Source organism: Euleptes europaea, chromosome 1 (assembly GCF_029931775.1).
Source record: "Euleptes europaea isolate rEulEur1 chromosome 1, rEulEur1.hap1, whole genome shotgun sequence".
Taxonomy (NCBI): domain Eukaryota; kingdom Metazoa; phylum Chordata; class Lepidosauria; order Squamata; family Sphaerodactylidae; genus Euleptes; species Euleptes europaea.
This window is the reverse complement of record NC_079312.1, coordinates 1041840-1064570: the sequence shown is the minus strand read 5'-3', so window position 1 is coordinate 1064570 and position 22731 is coordinate 1041840. Positions and strand designations below refer to the sequence as shown.

The 22731-nt window shown below is 48.9% G+C and overlaps 1 protein-coding gene across 1 annotated transcript; it reads right to left on the bottom strand.

Moving 5' to 3' along the window:
- Positions 1–9062: 9062 nt before the first annotated feature.
- On the bottom strand, positions 9063–22143 carry LOC130493256 (H-2 class II histocompatibility antigen, E-S beta chain-like). The gene is made up of 6 exons (XM_056866956.1): positions 22053–22143; positions 18862–19137; positions 14599–14880; positions 13048–13169; positions 10713–10736; positions 9063–9170 (listed from the first exon to the last, which is right to left on the bottom strand). Exons 1-6 carry the CDS (start codon positions 22141–22143, stop codon positions 9063–9065), a joined length of 903 nt encoding a protein of 300 aa, XP_056722934.1.
- Positions 22144–22731: the final 588 nt, after the last annotated feature.

The following is a 22731-nucleotide window of genomic DNA, read 5'->3' as shown; positions in this document are numbered from 1 at the left end:
CCCCACTCTGCCATGGAAACTTGCTGGGTGACACTGGGACAGTCACCCACTTTCAGTCCCGACCCTGGCTTGTATTTGGATGGGAGACCTCCAAGGAATACCAGGGGCATGACATGGAGACTGGCAATAGCAAACCACCTCTGAACATCTCTTGCCTTGTAAACCCTATGGCATCGCCATAGGTCAGCTGTGACTTGATGACAAAATAATGATGATGATGATGATGATGATGATGATGATGATAATAATAATATGGCTGGAAGACAATCCTGACTCCCTGAAGAGAATACTTGTATGATGTTTATTTTGTTCCTGGGGATATGACTTAGGCCAGGATATTCTGATTCCCTTAATTTTTGGCCTTGCAAGTCCCACAATCATCCTGAAAATGGTGGCCAATTTTAAAACTCGTAGCTTCATCTCTGGATGAGTTATCCCTATCACAGACAGACACCCTTGACATCTATTGCAAATAGCATGAGGGTTCATAGGTTCTTGTAGGATTTCCTGGATGTGCGACCGTGGTCTTGGTATTTTCTTTCCTGACATTTCGCCAGCAGCTGTGGCAGGCATTTGTTTTCTGTCCTTCAACACAGTGTTACTCCTCTGAAGATGCCTGCCACAGCTGCTGGCGAAACATCAGGAAAGAAAATACCAAGACCACGGTCACACAGCCCGGAAAACCTACAAGAACCTATGAACTCTGACCGTGAAAAACTGACTTTTACAGTATTTACAAAGTCAGTATTTACTCAGACCGGCAGCGGCTCTCCAGGGTCTCAGGCAGGGGTCTTTCAAATCACCCACTTGCCTAGTCCCTTTAACTGGAGATGCCGGGGATTGAACCTGGGTAGAGCAGATGCTCTATCACTGAACACGGCCCCTTCCGTGGTTAGTTCGAAGTTTGGCTTAGGAAGTCTTCAATCTCAATGCCATGTACAAGGGAAGGGGAAAGGAACATGCAAATCCAAGAATAGCCCAGGCTCATTCTTTACTTGAACGAGCTTCAGTTTGTTAAATTGGATTCTATGATTCTAGGGGCAGGGAGCTTCTGGATGTCACTATCCCACCCTGGTCTCTGTGTTGTTACATGCATGTTGCATATTTGCATGCATGTAAAAGTGTGTTCCCTCTTCATGCGCCGCCACCCAAGTTACAAAACCCAGCGTGTCACGTAACCAGTGCCTTGGGATACCCTGGTAAGGCTTCCTCTGAGGTAGTACAAAGGGCAGAGCTTTCCAACTACCTTAACCTCCCCCCCCCCCCGCCCATGTGTGTACTTAGCGTATGCAAGTGACTGGGCATGTATGCAGGAATTGAAGCACAGTCTGCTTTCGTAAACAGCAGGGGTAGGGAACCTTTTTTCCGCCAAGGGCCATTTGGATATTTATAACATAATTCGCGGGCCATACAAAATTATCAACTTAAAAATTAGCCAACCAAGCCCCAAGCAGGCAGCTGCCCCAGATGAAACCCCCCCCCCCGCATGGGCAAGCAGGCAGGCATCCAACCAGTGCCGCACTTGCCCACCTGGTAGGCACAGGATGGTCTGTTGCACCAGCCGGGCGTAGCTGTCCAGCTGCACGCCGGAGTTGCTCCGCATAGTCAGGGCTGGATTAAACAGCTGGCTCCTGCTACCTCTGCCTGCAGGGATCAAATGACACACTGGCTAAGTCTCTCTCTCTCTCTCTCTCTCTCTCTCTCACACACACACACACACACACACACACACACACACACACACATATTCTGGCCCTGTCCCCTTTAACCCCTCTATTGTTGTTTTGCCCCCAGCCCTCTTGTAGTACAGAGGGAATACATTTTCCACGGCCCGGGTGGGAAAGAGTTAGCACAGTTTCTTGGGCGGTCCTAGCAGCTCCATAGCTAACAACTCTTCTGCAAGGGGGAAAATGGTTCCTTTCCTCGGCAAAAAACCCTCACATCTGCCTTGAGGCTATTCCTGTCTGATGGAGGGGGACGATCACCAGTCTTAGATCCTTCTGAGCTAGAGATCTGCCAGGACCCACGAAGGGCCAGACCAAATGATTTCGCGGGCTTGACATTCCCCACCCCTGGTAAACAGGAAAGAAACTTTTATTACTAAAGATTAAGCTAGAGCACATACATGGAAAATAGCTGCCAAGTCTATTGGTTACAGACCTAAGGAAAGTAACATAAACATAAGAACGGCCCTGCTGGATCAGACCCAGGCCCATCAAGTCCAGCAGTCTGTTCACACAGGGGCCAACCAGGTGCTTCTAGGAAGCCCACAAACAAGACGACTGCAGCAGCAGCATCCTGCCTGTGCTCCACAGCACCTAATATAATAGGCATGCTCCTCTGATACTAGAGAGAATAGGTATGCATCATGAATACCCCTCTCCTCCATGAACATGTCCACTCCCCTCTTAAAGCCTTCCAAGTTGGCAGCCATCACCACATTTTGGGGCAGGGAGTTCCACAATTTAACTATGCGTTGTGTGAAAAATACTTCCTTTTATCTGTTTTGAATCTCTCACCCTCCAGCTTCAGCAGATGACCCTACGTTCCAGGATTATGGGAGAGGGAGAAAAGCTTTTCCCGGTCCACTCTCTCCAGACCATGCGTTAGTCCAGCTAAGTGACATTACAGCAAAGTTACCTGGTTGTCGTGGAGCAAACACACCCCAGACACCCTCTTGCCCCCTTGCAGAGGAGTCTGCCCCCTCTCCCAGCATGTGGTCATAGCATCTAGGCAAAACACTCGAACCAAGAACAAAGGCGGGAACCTTCCCTAATCCAGCTTTAGGGAACTTGCCTCGATACCACCCAAACTCTCTCCAATCAGGTTAAATGTCACATAACTCACATCTGGATATCCCCGACCATTTCTTACATGGATTGGTCCTGCCTCCCTGGCATTGGAGCAAATGGCTATCTCTGAGCTGAAACTCATTTTCTGCCCTCTCCGACCTCCTTACGCATTCGACGTTCCGATACCCTTCATTTTGGGCACAACCTCTCCCATCATCATCTTGCAGCTACAGGATAATTTTGAGGCTCCCGGTTTTATTTTTGGGGTGAGTTATACCTGCTAGAGACAACCTTAGAATCCCAAGGCAAAAATGCAGGGTGGGGTGGGGGTTCTGGGAATTGTGAGGACCAGGGGGTTCCAGTTCCCTTAATGTTTGGGGTTGCAAAAAGTATTAATTATTAAAGAATTTGTTTCCCTCTCCTCCATTTTGTTTCCTTGCCTCCACTTTGCCTTGGTGTAGCCCCGCTCCTCCTCTTCACTGCAAGTCCCCCCATCATTCTGAAACTGGTGGCCTGTTTTGAGACTCCTAGCTTTATTCTCTGAGGAGGTATGCCTGCCATACTTGGACAGATTATAGACAAGAGCCAGCTCGCTGCACTCACGATATTTAATGGTAGTTTGAGTAATGAATGGGCAGCTCTGCCTAGGGTTGCCATCCTCCAGGTGTGGCCTGGATCTCCTGGAATGACAACTGATCTCCAGACTACAGAGGTCTACAATTGCCCTGGAGGAAACAGCTCCTGTGGAGGGTGGACTCTATGGCATTATACCCGCCTGGCATCTACCAACCCTGCCCTCCCTCGGCTGGACTCCACCCTCAAATCTGACTCTTGGCGACCCTATGAATCAATGTACTTGAAAATGTCCTCTTGTTAACAGCCTTGCTGAGGTCTTGCAGACCAAGGGCCGTGGCTTCCTTGATTGAGACGATCCATCTCATGTCGGGTCTTCCTCTTTCCCTGCTGCTTTCCAACTTTTCCTAGCATGAGTGTATTTTCCAGGGACTCTTGTCTTCTCACAATGTGACCAAAGTACGATAGCCTCAGTTGAGTAATTTTGGCCTCTCGCCTCTCCCTTGCCATCATTTATGCATTCAAGGGCCGAGGGGTCCCCCCAGTCGTCTTTCTGTTTTATGAATTAGGGCCAGCCGGAGTCCTCCCAACCTCCTCTATTGAGCCAGAGTCTGCCAGCAACTGGTGATGCTGCCCTGGCTCTGGAAGCTGATTGGGTGGGAGGGGGCCAAGAGTCTGGCTGGTGGGGGCTGTTCTTGGGAAAGCGTTTCTCTGCCTGGAAAGGTCCTGCGGTTGGACAGTGCCAGAAACACAGGGAGGGGGTGGGATCCAAAATTAGAAAAAGTGGCCTTGTTTATTCATTCAAGGAATTTGTGCTTTCCGTTTCCTTCAAAAAGGAGTACAGGGCAGCTTCCACAGGACTGGGCGAGGATTTGTTGTTTAAAAGATGTATCACATAAAGCCAGCAGAAGTTGACCAGGGGACCCTTTCCTGGGTTTCGTTTTTCATTCCAGGAACCTCGGTGGACTAAATGCTACTGCCAGGCTCCTGGAGACACAGAGAATCCCCACCCACCACCCACTCACCCATGCATTCATATTCCTGCTCTCCTCGTGGGTCAAGGTGGCTTACAATAATAGTTAAAAATTTCCCCAGCTACAACCAAAAATAAAACAACAAGCCCCAAATCTCTCCTCCCCTCCCCCATTCCACACCTGTGAGCAGGCACCAAAAAGATCAGTGTGGATGGGATGTTTTAATCTCCAGGTCAGGGTTGACTCAGCCTTCCATCCTCCCGAGGTCGGTAAAATGAGTACCCAGCTTGCTGGGGGTAAAGGGAAGATGACTGGGGAAGGCACTGGCAAACCACCCTGCAAACAAAGTCTGCCTAGAAAACGTCGGGATGTGACGCCACCCCATGGATCAGGAATGACCCGGTGCTTGCACAGGAGACTTTTGCCTTTACCTTTTTAATTCCTCCAAATCCAGAGGACCTTGATGCAACCCCTCTCACACACACACCTGAGCTGATTCTCAGTGGGTCTTCCCCATCCCTTTTGACTTGTGGGGGGGGGGGAGCAGAGTTAGTTCTATCAAAAGGCCTATCAAAAACCAGGCAACTGCTTCAGATACCAGCATTGTCATGAGGAGGAAATAAAAACAAGCAAACAGGAAGATCAAAATGACCTGACCTGGGATGGATTTGCCTGATCCACCCCCCCACCTACTTCTCCTGTACTAGCAGATTCTGCCTGGGAAGAAGAGCTCCTTCCGGACTACGTGGAAGGTGCTGGTTGAAAGTGGAGGTGATGAAGTGTTAAAAGTATGGAAGATAACACACCACGCCCATCCTAGGAATCTTTTTAATTGCACAGCTGGGTGCTGGAAGAATCACCCCCCCCCCCCGCAGCCAGCCTCTTGTGGAAAGAGTCCTTTGTCAAAGAACCAGAAGCTCACACACACACACAAAATGCTTCCTCTTTGTCAGGAGCACCCGCTTGGCACCTGACTGAACGCAGCAGAAGTTCTCAGGTTTCGCTTCCCTACGCCCCCCCAAGCCAAACGCAGCATTGGGAAACTAGAAAAACTGTGTCCAGCGTGCAGCAAACCCAAACTTCTTCCTAAATCCACTTTGGCATTCAGGTTGCCAACAGGCCGGGAGAAAACTGTCCTGACCCTCTTATAGAGGAAACAGGCATCTGAAGGTCCCTCTTCTGTGCAGTCCCACATCTGGGACTGTACAGGCACTGGCCAGCCCGGGAAAGACCTTTCTAGCTTCCTAGAACCGAAAAGGGCTCTCCAGCACCTCCAGCGCAAGCAGCGACATTTCCTGCCCAAACAGAGGCCACCGTCCTTCCGTTATTTTCTTGCCGCCTGTTAGAGAAGACGTCTCCTAGCTTTGATCGTTACTTTCTCCATTCCTGTTCTTCGTTTTTTTCCAGTTTGACCTTATGTCATCCCTGGATCTGGACAGGAGCATCAGTTTAGCCAGGATTTTTATTTGGGTTTTAGTTAGGGTTTGGGGTCAGTTTAGGGAAGAGCCCATTCTTGGCCGGGGAGTGAGGGCAGGATACACATCAAAACAACAAACAAACAAACAAAGGCCTGTTTTTAGTGAGGCAAATAAGCATCCCTTTAAGGGCCCGGCAGTCCTAACTCACCTGTACAGGTTCTGTGGGCAGGAGCTCTGAGTGGTCAAAAAAGCATCCTTGACCTTCAGGAGAATCCTGTCAGTTACAGAAATAGATTCCTGGGAAGCCTATTTTGTCAGCTGAGGTGGCCACTATGGAGAAAGGGGCATCCAATCTACCCTCAGGGTCTACTCAATTTGCTTGAGGCTCAGCAGCAAAATGGTTCCTCTCCTTGGGGTTAGTTTATAACCCACAGAGGTGCAGCTGAGAGCTGGCTTCACCTTATATATTGAAGCCATCCTCACACAACTTTTGTCACATGAACACATGAAGCTACCTTATACTGAATCAGACCCTTGGTCCATCGAAGTCAGTTTTTGTCTACTTAGACTGGCAGCGGCTCTCCAGGGTCTCAGGCAGATAAAGGTCTTTCACATCACCTACTTGCTTAGTCCCTTTAACTGGAGATGCCAGGGATTGAACCTGGGACCTTCTGCATGCCAAGCAGATGCTCTACCACTGAGCCATGGCCCCTCCCCTAAAGTATGACTGATGGATCTGAACTGATCAACTGTACTTTAATAACACCACCAAATCAACACCTCAACATATCCTGCCCAGTTCCTTTTTGGTCATTTTGTGTTATCTGAAACTACCCGGATAAAGAACTTCGTCAGGTTCCCGCGAGTACTAGCAAAGAGAAGAAAAGCTCTACCCACTTTCTTCACCCCATGCTTAATTTTACAAATCTCTGTCATGTGCCACCTTTATTAACTTTTCTGTAAACTAAAAAGCCTCAAACTCCTTCACCTTTCTGCCCAGGGAAGGCGCTCTAACCCCAGGATCATTCTGTAACTTTTCTAACACTTCAATATCCGTTTTGAGATAACGGGGACTAGAACTGTGTTCTAAATAGGGCAGCCCCACACACCCGAACGAGGCATTTTCTCCGTCATCTTTTTTTCTAAGAACCTCTAGCCTAAAATTCGCCCTTTCACTCCTGCCTCGCACTGTTAGAGACTTTATTTTCTGTTCAATAAACCTTTGTTGTCCATCTCTATCTGCATATCATCAATCTAGTAAAATATTTCTGAAACAGCGATGTCTATTTACCTCACCCAGCCTTGGTCTTCCAGGTTCCCAGATAAGAGACCTTTAGGGAGCTCATTACTTACACACGGCCAACCCTTTAATCAAACCTTATGTTTTTATTTGGTGGGTGGTTTTTTTTTAAAGAATCCATAGGAGAGACTGGCGGATGGGGGGAGAGATGGGGCATTCTTTGGTCCAGGGGGGCCACTGCCTCAGAGCCTTCTCCTCCACCACAGCTTCCATCCTAAGAACACTTTCCTGGGAGTAAGCCCCACTGAATAAAGGAAGCCACAGCCTTCAATTTGCAAGATCTGAGCAAGGCTGTCAAAGATAGGACATTTTGGAGGACTTTCATTCATAGGGTAGCCATGAGTCGGAAGTGACTTGACGGCACTTCGCCTCATTTTATCCTTTATAAAGACGTAACACCTTTAATGTTAACTTTAAAGAGCATGAAAAAACCAACAATTAATTTTATGTAGTCAGACAATGAGTCCAATTTTACCAAGTCCAATTTATTGCTTATCACAGATAAGGTTCACAAGGCAAGAAGCTTCTAGAACAATGTTCTGGATGTCTCAGGTCAGGCCTGATACAGAAATAGGTGTGCACTTAAGAAGCCCCAGGTGTCTAGCGAGGTTTCCTATATCAGACCCAGAACACTCCCCCACCCCAATGCCATTTCCAGTGAAAACAAGGGGTTTGTATCTGTGGCAGGTATAACCCATCAGAATCTTTCAAAACGGGCCACCAGCTTCAGGAGGATCATGGGAGTTAAGAAGGTCGAAAAATGAAGGGAAAAGGCCCAACCTGGCCCAGACTAGCTCCAGAACAGCTCTCTACTATTTGAAATGGAAGCAAAGAATTACTCCTGAGAAGCCAGGAAGGCAGAGGCAGCACAGACAAGGAGGGTGAAGTCGATCCCCTCCTTTGCCAAACAAACCTTCAGGCCATTTGCCAACTGAGAGGTCTTCTTGGGGAGAATGCTCATTAGAATAAATACTCCAGAGGAAGCCAACTGTACTGAAAATACTTATAGGGGGGAAATAGAACCAAACTCCACTTTGGGGGTTAGCCTGAGGGCTTGCAGGGGCAGATTCCCCTCTAAAACAATCCTGCAAAAGGCTGTGAGGTACGGGATCAGTGAGTGAAGTGAGTGGGAGAGGGGGCATTCTAATAAATAAATACAGGAACAAAACAAATGGCCCCAAACATCTATTTTTCTCCATTCTGCAGCCAACAATTACCCACTTGAATGGGTGCAGGATGTGAGGCCCTTTCAAGTAGCTACCTATTTGTCAAATTATGCATTGCAGATACCAGACTGAGCGGGAACTGCCTGCCCCTTGTAAGGTTGACCCACCACATACCCCCATTTCTTTTCTTTAAAAGAAAGAATTTAGTATAGCACTCTGGACCTGAGAAGGCCAAGTTCAAATCTTTCCTTCACCATGACCGTACTGGGATCATTGTCGGTCTCTGCCTGTGTGTAAAGTGGCATCAAGTTGCAGCCAACGTATGGTGACTCTGTGGAGTTTTCAAGGCAAGAGACGTTCAGAGGTGGTTTGAAATTGCCTGCCTCTGCATAGCGATGCTTGACTTCCTTGATGGTCTCCCATCCAAATACCAACCAGGGCTGACCCTGCTTAGCTTCTGAGATCTAATGAGATCAGGCTACTCTGGGCCATCCAGGTCAGGTCAATCCTACACACTAGGATTGTCATGGGGAAAAATAGGGTGAGAGGAGTGATAACTCCGTAATCTGCTTGGAGCTCCTCATAGGAAGGGTTGGATAAAATCTAAGCTGAGAGGCTTCCAGACCTTGGCTAAAGGGCTCAGCTAAAATTCACACAGACAATTCTCTATAAAGTATTTTTTTAATTAGAAAGAGTCCCTCCAGTTAAAGTAATCAGTGAAGATTAATAAATGTCTCTTTTTGTAGCCTATTTTCAGCAGCAGTTGTAAGCGGGTGATCTTGCCAAATCGTGAACTTTCCAGCAATCCCAGCAGTATCCAAGAGCAGTTTTAGCAATAGTCAGTCAAAATGCTGCGTTGAACACAGATTATTTGGGAGGGGGGATCCGTAGAAGAAACTGAATTTCCACTCGTGGGACTTGGAGCCATCTGGACTAATTAAGGAGCCCTGTCAGGAAAGAGGGGGGAGAGAATCATTAGATGCAGTAGAAAGCAAGCAAGTAACAGGACACAAAGCAAAAAGAACCAACTGGGCAATCTGATAAGATTCCCACCCACAGTCCCTACCAAACCAGACATTTTATGGGCCTCCTCCATTTGACCAATATACCTTTTTAGTGTTTAAGTAAAAGCACCATATGCTGGCACTTAAAACAATAAACCCCTATATAGGTCGATGCACTTTTAATGATATTTAATCAACTGTGTTTGATTGAAACCATAATTTCAACATCTTCAGTTCACTGGTGTTGAAGAGAGACTTAATGGAATGATAAGAGAATGATATATTAAATATTTAATGTTATATTAAATGTCCCTGTACTAGGCAGGGGAAAGGCCCATTGCACCCTGGGAGATATTTATTTTACTTATTTTTATTGGTCTCATTTATACCCCACCTTTCTCCCCAATGTAGACTTAAAATGGTTCACAGCATCATTCTCTCATCCCCCATTTATCGTAACAGTCCTGTGAGGTACACGTACATGAACACACATGAAGCTACCTCATACTGAATCAGACCCTTGGTCCATTAAAGCCAGTTTTGTCCACTCAGACCGGCAGCTGCTCTCCAGGATCTCAGGCAGGGGTCTTTCACTTCACCTACCGGCCTAGTCCCTTTAACTGGAGATGCTGGGGATTGAACCTGGGACCTTCTGCATGCCAATCAGATACTCTACCACTGAGCCATGACCACTCCCATGGCTCTCCAAGGTCTCAGGCAGGGGTCTTTCACATCACCTACTTGCCTACTTCCTTTAACTGGAGTTGCCAGGGATTGAACCTGGGGCCTTCTGCATGCCAAGCAGATGCTCTACCACTGAGCCACAGGTTACTCTCAGAGTGTGTGACTGGTCCAAGGTCCCCCAGCGAGCTGTCATGGTGGAGTGGGGAATTGAACCAGGATCTCCTAAGTCCTAGTCTGGCACTGTAACCACTACACCACACTGGCTCTCACCCTGGGAGAGATCTCCCCTTCCCTCCACAATCTGCCCAGAGTTTGTCATTCTCTGTTTTGGGAATGGCACTGGGAGGAGGCACCAAGGTTCCCCTCCCCCACCCCTTCTGCTTATTTTGGGAAAGGCAGGCAGGTCATCAGGGAAGGTGTATGAGTCACGCACACCTCATGCTGGGGGTGGGGAGGACAAACCCTCATGCTGGGGGTGGGGAGGACAGACCCTTGGCACAGGGGCTAAGAGGAGGTTGCTGGTCTGGATATTGAATCTGTCCTGAGCTCACAATGCAGCCTCAGTGAAGACTCTCACCCACATCTTCCATCTAAAGTGCAGGGGGTAACATCACTGACCTACCTCACAGGGCTGTTGGAAGGATGACAGAGATATTATATGTGAAGCATTGGCAACGCTCACAAGTCAATGCAAAGTCTCACTGGCTTTTTACAACCAGTTTAAACTTCAGGGAGTTCCTTCATACCAGACCAAATTAAAAACAAATAACATTATTGAAGGGGATGTACGGAGATCCTTACCTGCAGCAGGTATGGTGGGAGCCACTACGGAGAAAGAGAGGGAGAGACACACACAGTCAAAGCCCTTGAAGGGGTCTTGATTTCTATGCTACGTACTGCCCCACCCCACAAGAACATCAGAAGAGCCCTGCTGGATCAGACCAGTGAGGGTCCACCCAGTTCAGCTTCCTGTGTCACACAGTGGCCCACCAGTTCCTCTGCAGGGCCAACCACAGGGCACAGAGAACATAAGAAAATTTTGCTGGATCAGACCGAGGCCCATCAAGTCCAGCAGTCTGTTCACACAGTGCCCAGCCAGGTGCCTCCAGGAAGCCCCCAAGCAAGACGACTGCTGAGGCTGAGGCCTTCCCCAGGTGCTGCCTCCTGGCACTGGGATTTAGGGGTGACTGCCTCTGAACATGGAGGTTTTCTTTAGTCACTCTGGCTAGGAGTCACTGATAGAACAATCCTCCATGAATCTGTCTAACCCCGTTTTAAAGTTGTTTGTGCCTATAGCCATCACCATACTCTGGCAGCAAATCCCACATTTTTACCACTTTTGTCTGTCCTGAATCTACAGTCCCTCATCCTCACTGGAAGTTATCTTTGTCTACTCTCTCCACCCTGTACATTATTTTATAAACTTAGATCAAGTCTCTCTTTAGTTGTCTCTTTTCTAAACTTGAAAAGCCTCAGACTCGTCAGCCTTTCCTCATAGGGGAGGTGCTCCAACCCCCCTGAATCATCTTGGTCCCCCTCTTCTGTAATTTTTCCAGCTCTGTGATGTCCTACTTGAGGTAGACCAGAACTATACACAGATCAGAACTATACACAGTATATCAAATGAGACCGCACCATAGATCTATTTGTCACAGTAGCAATGATCTCATCCCCAGTATAAGGAGACGCCTGTAGCTATGTCATCCTTTGCTTGCAGTTTTAGGCCTGGAAAGTATTTTGCTGATGTAATCTGGGGAAGTTTTTGGGCAAAAATTCCAAGACCACGGTTACACAGCCCAGATAACCTACAAGAACCAATGAACTCTGACCGTGAAAGCCTTCGACAATATTTTTGGGCAAGTTTGAAAAGGTTATTTTGATGAGATAGCTTATGGTCTTCTATCTAGCTATTTCAGAAATGTATTCATCATGTATTACAGTGAACAGATGTGTTTGTACTGATTTTGCTTATTATAATAGCCAACAAGGTACTTAGAAATAGTCACTGTTTCATTTTTAAACCGTTTCCTAATAACCCCCAGCATGACATTTTCCTTTTTCACTGCTGCCACACCCTGAGATGGCATTTTCAATGAGCTGTCCACTATCACCCCCAGGGCCCAAAGCACCCTGTTGTAAAGAACTTCAGAACTGGAAGATGATGTCTGGGCCGGTAACTGATGATGCCCTAGAGCCAACCTTGCTGGCAAAGACTTCCAGTCCTCCTGGCAGATGGGGCATTTTTTTGTATTTTAAGCCTTGGGACCCTCCCCCTGTCCTGCACCCCTTTATGCCCCCTCTGCCTGGGAATTAAGGACTACTCCTGACCAGTAGCCAGCCTGGATTGGTCAGGAGCTACCAGACCTTTCTGAGATCTTAGCTCAACTTGGCCCTTCTCCCTTCCAGGAGAGATATGCAGGAAGGGCCTATCACCCACCTTGAATGTCAAACCAGACCAAGTGTCTAGTCCTCAAGGTATGCCCTGGGGATTTGCAAAAGAACCCCCCACCCACACAGAAGTCTGGTCATCTATGATAAAAAAATTTTAAATCACCAACAGAGGCCTGCACTTTACGACATTTTCCATCTCATTTCAGGCTTTGGTACCTATTACATGCAGTTTTTGTTTTTATTGGGGGAGCAGCTTGATTTAATAGTAGGAGATAGGGGTTGCCAACCTTCAGATGGTGGCTGGCAATCTGGGATTACAACTGATCTCCAGGCAACAGAGATCAGTTCAACTGGAGAAACTGGCTGCTTTGGAAGGTGGACTCTGTGGCACTGTACCCCATTGAAGTCCCTCCCTTCCCTAAACCCCGCCCTTCTCAGGTTCCCCCCCCCCCCCAAATCTCCAGGTATTTCCCAGCCCAGAGCTGGCAACCCTAGGAGTAGACCAGCTTGGTACGCAGAACCCAAACCAAAATTGTCTGGTGAAGAAAGAGAATACTGACCACTGCCCCCACCCCTAAGGCCCAGGTCTCTTACTCTTAATGGGGGAGGGGGACCACTTCAGATGGACCCCAGTAGGGAGCAGAAGCTGAAAGAGTCCTGGGCGGTGGGAGGGGGGTTTGCAGCCCCCCAGTACCTTTCAAACCCTCCCTGCTTCATTCCTCCCTCACCAGCCTTCCCCTCCCACCCTCTTACCATTCCTAGCCCTCAGGTAGAGGCAGAGTCCGGCAGCCCCAAAGGCCACCCCCAGCACGACCCCCACAGCCCCCATCGACACTTTGGTCTTGGCAGAGTGTGACGACTGCGGCTCTGTGGAGAAAGAAGATAGCTCCAGTGAAAATATGGCTCAGGGCTAGATTTGGCCTATCAGACTCTAGATTTCCCAAGGGAGATCCAGTCCAGTAGCTACAGAAAGGCACGATCCACACCTGGATCAGATCTTACAGATCACCAAGACTAGGCTGAACTGTGAGGTCAGGATGGTTAGATCCCTTTTGGGATCCTGCACCAACCCCCAGGGAGTGGGGGATGCCATTCCCCAGAGCATTTGTCATATTTCCTCTAGAGTTGCCAACTATCAGCTGGGAAATTCCTGGAGATTTGGGGGTGCAGCCTGGGGAGGGGAGGGGTCTTCAGCAGGGCAGAATGCCACTGACTCCACCTTCCAAAGCTGCCATTTGCTCTAGAGGAAATTGTCTCTGTAGTCTGGAAATCAATTGTAATTCTCAGAGAACTCCAGGTCCCACCTGGAGGTTGGCAACCTGAATTTCCACTACCAAAGTGAAGTACTTGATGGGCCTAGGTCTGATCCAACATGGCTTTTCTTATGTTCTTGTGTTCTTACTAAACTGGGAGAACAGGAAGATGTCCAGATGTAACTCTAACAAAGGATAATTTATTTAGGGGAAATGGCCAGAGAGACATGAGACTTCCTGTTCAAAACGGAGACAAAGCAATACTTCGCAGTGTTTTAAGAGGTCTTTGGAGCAGTTCTACATTGCCTGTGGATACAGAGGGGGTCTCAGGGACCCCAAGTGCCTATAATTCTGGGGGTCTTTTACAAGGCTGCAGAACAAACCCCCTCCCAAAACAAGGCACATTTCTCGACCATTATGAACCTCCCAGAAAGGAGAGGAGAGCCTGAAGGGATTTTACTGTTTGGTTTTCAGGGATCACAACCAGCCTTCAGAATGATGTGAGAATAGGAGAGAACAGCAGAGGCTAGATGGCCATCTGTCAGCAATGCTGTTTCTGGGAATTTAAGCAGATCATGAGAGGGAAGGCAGGAAGGGATGTTTGGCTCTTGTGGCCCTTTCTTGCATGCCCAGGGTAGTGCTGATCGCCAATTTGGGGTCAGGAAGCAATTTGGCCAGGGATCCTGGAAGGTTGTTGCTGTTGTTTGTCATCTTCTGAGAGTGGGGGATCAGTGGGGGTGCCGGGGTGGGGGAGGTGGTTGTGAATTTCCTGCATTGTGCAGGGGGTTGGACTAGATGATCTTGGTGGTCCAGGTAAGGAATCCCTGGTGAACAGCATATGCCACAAGGATTGAGGGACACCTCTGAAATCTACCATCGCCTTTCTCTCCTCATCCTTTGCTTTCATCTTGCTTGCCAAACGTGTAAGCATTTTGTTTTACAGGATCAGAACCAGATCTGACACCACACCATCCAGCCAGAATCCTGCCCGGGATGCATCTGCTGGGAAAGGGGAGGAAGGAGAAAGCCCTCGAGTCTCTTACCCCACTGCACGGTGATGGGCTCCGTCACGCTGCTGTGCTCCACCTGGCAGGCGTAGACGTCCCCCCGCTCGGGCACCGTCTCCAGCATCACCTGGTCCTGGAAGGTCCAGTCTCCGTTCTGAAACTTTTCCGAGTATCCCACCCCCTCCGTCTGCTCCTGCCCGTTCTTCAGCCACTTGATAATAATCTCCGAGGGGTAATATGCTGCCGCTGTGCAGATGAGGAGGCTGTGGTGGTCCAGGGGCTCTGCCTTGGTGTGGGAGATTCTCACTGTGGGCTGAACTGGAGGGGGAGGGAAAAAAGGAGGGAAATTTCAGAGACTCGGGAGAACCAGAAAAGCACCGACTGAGAAGAGGAAGGCATTGTCATGTCTGCAACTGTTATATTTCTAATGTGACTGAGGAGGGTTAAAAAGAGACATTAGGCTGCCACTGTTTGAAAAGTAATTCTGCAGGGCCATCTGCTGCCCAAGGATATGTTGCTATGGACTTCTTTCATTTTGGAAAAACTTTAAATTCTTGAAAAGGGGCTTTGGGAACTGAAACAACTCAAAAAAGCTGTGAAAAGCTCAGAATTCAGTGGGAATAATACAGAGCTGCAGTCCGCATGCCTCTTACATCCAGTTGGAATGGTTTCACGGGCATTTCCTTGCCATACATGGAATAGTGGTTAGGAGCAGTGGACACTAATCTAAAGAACCCGGTTTGATTCCCCCCTCCTCCACATGAAGCCTGCTGGGTGACCCTGGGCCAGTCACAGTTCTCTCAGAACTCTCTCAGCCCCACCTTCCTCATAAGGTGTCTGTTGTGGGGAGGGGAAGAGAAGGCGATTATAAGCCGCTTTGAGATTCCTTAAGGTAGAGAAAAAGTGGGGTATAAAAATAACTTCTTCTCCTCCTCCTCCTCAAGGGACTTGCACTATGTAATTTGAGTCCTATCTAGGGGCCGGTCTCAGAGAGTAGTGCTGGGGGATTCCTGCTCTGCCCCATGACTGTTGACCTGTGGAGTCCCACAGGGCTCCATATTATCCCTCATGCTATTGAATATCTACATGAAGCTGCCAGGGGAGGTCATCAGGAGACACGAGCTGTGATGTCACCAATATGCAGGTGATAGACTACCTTTCTTTCCCACCTAATCCCAAGGATGCCATTGAAGTTCTGAACTGGTGCTTGGAGTCAGAAATGGGCTGGATGAGGTTGACTAAGCTGAAACTTAATCCTGACAAGACAGAGGTTCTCTGGGTTATTAGCAAGGCGGACCAGGGACTTGAGGTCTCCCCTGTCTTGGATGGGGCTACACAACCCCAGAAAAGCCAGGTTCGCAGCTTGGGAGTACTGCTCAACACAGCGGTCACCTTCGAAAACCAGGTGGCTATGGTGGTTGAGAGTGTTTTTGCCCAGCTTCAGGTGGTGCATCAGCTGCATCCATTCCTGGCTCAGTCAGATCTAGCCACAGTGATCCATGCCTTACTTACATGTAGACTAGGCTCCTGCAAAGCTCTCTACTTGGGGCTACCCTTGAAGAGTGTTTGGAAGCTGCAGCTGGTGCAAAACGCAAGCCCAATTCAAGGTGTTGGTTTTGACCTTCAAATCCCTACATGGCTGGGGACTGGGGCATCTCAAGGACCATCATCTCCCATATGTTTCTGTCTGGGAACTAAGGTCACAGGGAGAGGTTGTCCTGACTATCCCATCAACCAGAGGAGCTCATCTGGTGGGTACACGAGATATGGCTTTTTCGGTGGCAGCCCCACAACTGAGGAACAACCTCTCCAGGGAAGTGCACCTGGCCCCCTCACTGTGGATCTTGAGGAGGCAGCTGAGGATGGTTTTATTCAGGACAGCATTTGGTTAAGTAGTAGTTCTGAGTAGTGGAATACATTGGGGAGGAACACGTTACTGGCAATTTAGGCTGACTTCCAGTTCAGGATCCCTGTTTTTGCTGCCCAGTGGAGCCATGCAGTGGTCACTACTATCCAGAGTGCCTACTACTTTAACCTCATCAACCAGTTCTTCTCTGTTGGTGAGAATCAAGTCGAAGATAGCAGATCCCCTTGTTTCCCTGTCCACTTTCTGGAATAGGAAGTTGTCAGCAGGACAAGTCAGGAAATTATTGGATCTGGCATTTTTAGCCGAGCTGGACTTCCAACAGATATCTGGGTAATTAAAATCTCCCATGACCACCATGTCCCGTCTCTTCGAGAACTTTGTGATCTGGTTTAGGAGCGTCCCATCCAAGTCCTCTGCTTGGTTTGGTGGTCGATAGGTCCACGTGCCCAGAGATGTGAGGGGCTGGGGGAAAACTAAAAAACCCTTTTTCCAGTTTTTTGATGGAAAACTTGAAAGAAATGGGAGAACACTGAAAAGAAACTCCTGTGAGATATTCTCTTTTTTAGAATGAGTCAAATACATCTTCAGGCCAGGTTTTTTCATACTCAAAGTGTCTAGAATGGAAAAATCTGCACTGAGTTGCTTTTTATACCCCACTTTTATCGACCTTTAAAGAGTCTCATTTTTTCTACCTTCAACTTTTCCCCCCTTATGTCTCAGATCACAAAAAATAATGTGCTATAATAGCCTAGGGGTGCAGGGGATTGCAGCTTTTCCTTGAGTATTGTACAAGTTTGGATAAGAAAATGAAGATATTCATACTTCTAAATTAAGAGTGGTGGATTCTAATCTGGGGAACTAGGTTGGTTTCCCCACTTCTCCATACGTAGCCTGCTGGGTGACCTCGGGCCAGTCACAGTTCTCTCCGAACTCTCTCAGCCGCACCTACCTCAGCAAGGTGCCTGCTATGGGGAAGGGAAGGTGATTGTAAACTGCTTTGTGACTCCTGAAAGGAGTCTCAAATAGCAGCATATAAAAACCAACTCCTCCGCCTCCAATGTTATACACTAACAGTGCAATCCTAAAGAAAGTTACTTCAGTCTAAGCCCATTTAAATGAATGGAGCAGACGGGAGTAACTCTCTTTAGAATTTGGTTCTTGTAGGTTATCCGGGCTGTGTAACCGTGGTCTTGGAATTTTCTTTCCTGACGTTTCGCCAGCAACTGTGGCAGGCATCTTCAGAGTAGTAACACTGAAGGACAGTGTCTCGTGTCAAGGGTGTAGGAAGAGTAATATATAGTCAGAAAGGGGTTGGGTTTGAGCTGAATATTGTCCTGCAAAAGTAATGTGCTAATCATTGTCCTGTAAGTATCTAGATAATGTGCTAATGGGGGTGTGGTATGTTAATATGGAACCATTGTATCCTGAAGTGATCTGTTAATGTGTGTAATCCAAAGCTAATCTGCATGGCTATTGTTGAATGTTGTCTTTGTTAGTCTGGAGGTTTTTTAGAACAGGAAGCCAAGCCTTACTAACAAAGTAACAGACTAACAAAGACAACATTCAACAATAGCCATGCAGATTAGCTTTGGATTACACACATTAACAGATCACTTCAGGATACAATGGTTCCATATTAACATACCACACCCCCATTAGCACATTATCTTGATACTTACAGGACAATGATTAGCACATTACTTTTGCAGGACAATATTCAGCTCAAACCCAACCCCTTTCTGACTATATATTACTCTTCCTACACACTTGACACTGAGAGACACTGTCCTTCAGTGTCACTCCTCTGAAGATGCCTGCCACCGCTGCTGGCGAAACGTCAGGAAAGAAAATTCCAAGACCACGGTCACACAGCCTGGATAACGTACAAGAATGAACTCTGACCGTGAAAGCCTTCAACATCTCTTTAGAATTGCACTTTAATTTGTAAATAAGGTGTTTTTAATGTTGTTGTTTTTTTTATGTTGTTCCCTCAGTAAGAACTTCAGGTTTGACAGGAATGTTGAGTACTGGATATATTTCAATGCTCCCCCCCCCCATTCCTTCCCCCCCCCCCCGGGTACATCTCTACATGTGGCCAGATCCTGGTTTTGGGGGGGGCTCCTTGGCTTTTGGGGTGAAGCCTGTGGACTGAGGGGATTGATCCAAAGTTTGACAATGGGTGTTTTTTTGGGGGGGGGTTCCTGTTTAAAAAATTTGGGGGGTGTTCTCCAGGAACCAGGGGGTCAAGCCGGACTCCTCCTGGGGCTGGGCTGCCTGAGAAGTCCCCCCCCCTGCCGCCCCTGAAGCTGCTTCCTGAGTCGCCTCCCTCCCTCCACCCTCCCGGCCCGTCTTCTCCCCATCCCCAAAGGCCTGGAGCCCCTCGACGTGGGGGGTGGAGGAGGGAAAAGCCCCCGCCCCCGCGCGCAGCTCACCCTTCCTGCTGTGGAGGAAGCCCTCGTCGATCTCGTAGTTGTGGCGGCAGAAGGAGTCCACCGCGGCCATGCAGTACTGCAGCGTCTGCGGGTCGCGGTTGAAGCGCTCGACGTCCCTCTCGCACAGCTGGGCGACGGCCGCGAAGCGCCCCAGGCGGCTGTCGAAGCGAGCGCACTCCTGCCGGTCCCAGAAGGAGCGGTAGAGGAAGCGCACCTCGCCCGCAGTCCCGTTGGCGAAGCGGCACTCGCCCTTCTCCTGGTATAAGAAGTGGGCGTCTGGGCGGTGGGTGGGAACGAGAGAATGGTCAGGAGGAGAGGGGCTCCTGGGAGGTGGGGAGGGGGCCCGGGCACAGACGAACACCCGTGAGAACCCCCTCGGAGGCAGCAGCGTCCTCGGTCCCCGGGCAGAAGCCCCCGCGGCGGCTCCCCTCGAGGAAGACCTTTTTTCCGGAAGGCCGAGGAGAAAAGTGGGCCGTGGGCCATTTCTGCACGGGAGGTTTTGCCTGGGCTGTGCCGCTTTCTCGACGCACGTTCCCCCCCCCCCATCCGAATTCTCAGAAATAACAAATTAGCCCCCGTGCAGAGTTCTGAGAATTCGAGGAGGGGGCGGGGGGAGAGATGCGCATCTAGAGAGCGGCACATCCCAGGCAAAACCTCCCGGGCAGAAATGGCCTCTGCGTGTGTCATGATCCCCTTTTAAGGCATGCGGCATCAGGCCAGGGTCCTCACTTTCAGGTCCATCCAACCGCTTTTAGTTATATAACATCAACTCCAACAGGCCCCAGCTATGGATCACAGCAACATCAACTAACTAGAAACTGGTCACCAGAACTCCGCCCTCTGGGACCTAACTTACTCCCAATAGATAATGAGGGAGGAGCAGACCATACCATGATATACGTAAAAAGGTAAAGGTCCCCTGTGCAAGCACCGGGTCATTCCTGACCCATGGGGTGACGTCACATCCCGATATTTCCTAGGCACACTATGTTTACGGGGTGGTTTGCCAGTGCCTCCCCCAGTCATCTTCCCTTTACCCCCAGCAAGCTGGGTACTCATTTCACCAACCTCGGAAGGATGGAAGGCTGAGTCAACCTTGAGCCGGCTACCTGAAACCAACTTCCGTTGGGATCGAACTCAGGTCGAGAGCAGAGCTTTTGACTGCAGTACTGCAGCTTAACACTCTGCGCAGTAAATAATAACACATCCCCCTTCTTCACTTTGGTGTGGATGGTATAGTCCAAATGCTGCTACATATAGAATGAGAGAGTGGCAGCACCAAACCCACCACTGGGGTTTGCCTGTTCCGCTAACCAAAACATCATCTTGAAACCTAGCACGCAGCCGAACCAGCCGTCCACTCTCCGTTCGCATGCCGTCAGATTGGGAGTTATCATCTGGTGATGGGAGCATAGCTGAATCACTATGATCTTCCTCCTGTGTCCAATCCCATATATCACAGTAAATAATACCACAATGTGTGTGTGCGAGGAGTGATTTAGACCTTGGTCCCCCCCACCCACAAATGCTCCTAAGCAGCCTGGCTCTTCTTTTTTTTTGCAAGGGGGTGGGGAGAGAGTAGAAGTTAGGCCACGAGAGAGTGACTTGCCCCAAGGTCAGTGCTACTCCTCCCCCCTTCCTTATCTGTCTATCTCTTCTAAACAAGTTGTACCCCTCAATCTTAATATTTCAATCGTGAGCGATATCCCACCAAGTTTCAGTAATACCAATTAGGTCAAAATCCCCCCTTCCTGTATTAGGGCTTCAAGTTCTTCCTGCTTGTTTCCCATACTCTGCACATTAGTGTACAGACATCAGAATCTATGGTTTATGTGCCCCGAGGTTTTTGTTTCTGAACTTACCCTCAAGTTTATGCTTCCTCGCATACATGGCACTCCCCGAAAATCTTTATTGTCCTCATCTCCAGTTACTGTCATCATGCTAGGCTTTAAATTCTTGTCTCGCACCCCCATAGGATATAGTTTAAAGCCCTCCTTATCAGGTGGCCAAGGCTCTCACCAAACACATTTTTTCCTACCCTTGTGAAGTGCAAACCATCTCCCAATAGATGTCACTGTGCCTGTTGTGTTCCCCATTGTCCGCCTCACACAGTTTAAAATTCTGGAATCCACCCTGAGTCTCAGCAAGAGAGGGGGGGGGGCAATCGATGCAGGAATAAATCAACAGGCCTTTCCTCTCAGGAGCTCAGAGCAGCACACTCCATTGGCCTTTTCTCCTTTTATAAAGAGGGAGGCGGAAAGGAGAGCACAGAAGAGTGGTGAAGAGTTGAGGGGGTCTTGGCCACGCTGCCCCTCCAGGCTTGCCCACCCTTTGCCTTTTGAGATTGTCAGAGAAGCTTGACTAGTTGAACTTTGCCCTATCCCTCAGCTGCCAAAAGCAGAATAGTTTTTTGTTTTGTTTTTTTGGTGCGGGGAGTATCAAATGTCTTGGGAACTTCCTGACAGACCCCCTCTGCCACCCCTTGCTCTGCCTGCCCTTCCCTTCCAGGGCCCCCTCCCACCCATGCCAAGGGGTCTGGGTGCTGGAACACGCTGCACAAAGTGATCTGTCCCCAACAGATAACCCACTCTGCCATGGAAACTCCTTGGGTGACCTTGGGCCAGTCACACACTGTCAAGCAGGTCTACCTCACAAGGTTATTGTTGTGATGATAACATGGAGAAGAGCAATGCAAAGCTACTTTGGGTCACCACTGGCATGAAGTAAGTAAAGTAAAGGTCCCCTGTGCAAGTACTGGGTCATTACTGACCCATGGGGGTAACGTCACATCCTGACATTTCCTAGGCAGACTTTGTTTCCGGGGTGGTTTGCCAGTGCCTTCCCCAGTCATCTTCCCTTTACCTCCAGCAAGCTGGTTACTCATTTTACCGACCTCGGAAGGATGGAAGGCTGAGTCCACCTTGAGCCGGCTACCTGAAACCGACTTCCCTTGGGATTGAACTCAGGTCGGGAGCAGAGCTTGGACTGCAGTACAGCAGCTGACTGCGCCATGGGGCTCTTCACTGGGGTGAAAGGGGGGTAGAAATGATGTACCTAAAGTACAACTGACAGGGCAAAGGGGAGGAATCTCAAATCCCCCCCATCTCACAAAGAGGGTCCTCCCTTCCGCTGCGAGGGGGAGGGGCCTGCCTCTCCAAGCCCCCCTCCCAACCACCCCCAGCTCCACTTACCAGGGGTCTTGAGTCTCCTCTCTGTTCCAGGGACCAGAGATGGCCCCATCAGCACCAACAGCACCTCCAGCAGGATCAGGCCAGGCCCCATGGCTGCCCCACAGAAAACCCACCTCCAGCCCGAAATGGGAACTTTGTCTGTTCCGTGCTGGGGAGGGAAACTACTTTTGCCTCTGAAGTCCTGGGGAGGGGGGCAGGCCTGGAACCGAAAGAAGCACCAATGAGAATTCCCTCTGAGGTAGCATCATTGGTCTCCAGGCAGAAGCACCAGCAACTGCTCTCCTTGTAGATTTTTTTTAGAGGTAGTATTAAGAGTAGGCAGAGGGAAATTGAGGGGGGGAGGCGTATCTATGCAGGGGGTAGATTTGAGGGCTCCATTTCTCCCTTCTACCCCCATTCTTTCTCCTCAACAGGCCACCTCCATAGTGGGGTCCTCCCTCCCAAGAAACACCAGTCTGTTAAAGTGGGGCAGCTTGGTCAGTCTGATATGTTTAGGCCTTGGGACCACTTTATTTTTTGGAGGGGCAAACAAACCTTCAAAGGTTGAGGTACAAACTATACAATATAACAAAATAATTACATTTATTGTAAAGTGTACACAGTAAAATTGTTAAAAACACAGGGCCTGGAATCAGGCTACATATAAAAATCAGTTGTAAAATTATTATACACAATAAAT

What these genes read in the sequence shown, in the direction of transcription:
- LOC130493256 (XM_056866956.1), bottom strand. Translation starts at nt 22,143, where the DNA reads ATGGGGCCTGGCCTGATCCTGCTGGAGGTGCTGTTGGTGCTGATGGGG. An exon ending in CTTCCTCCACAGCAGGAAGG is followed by an intron (nt 14,881 to 18,861) that starts GTGAGCTGCGCG and finishes CTCCCCCTCCAG; the next exon opens with TTCAGCCCACAGTGAGAATC. An exon ending in GCCCATCACCGTGCAGTGGG is followed by an intron (nt 13,170 to 14,598) that starts GTAAGAGACTCG and finishes CTTTCTCCACAG; the next exon opens with AGCCGCAGTCGTCACACTCT.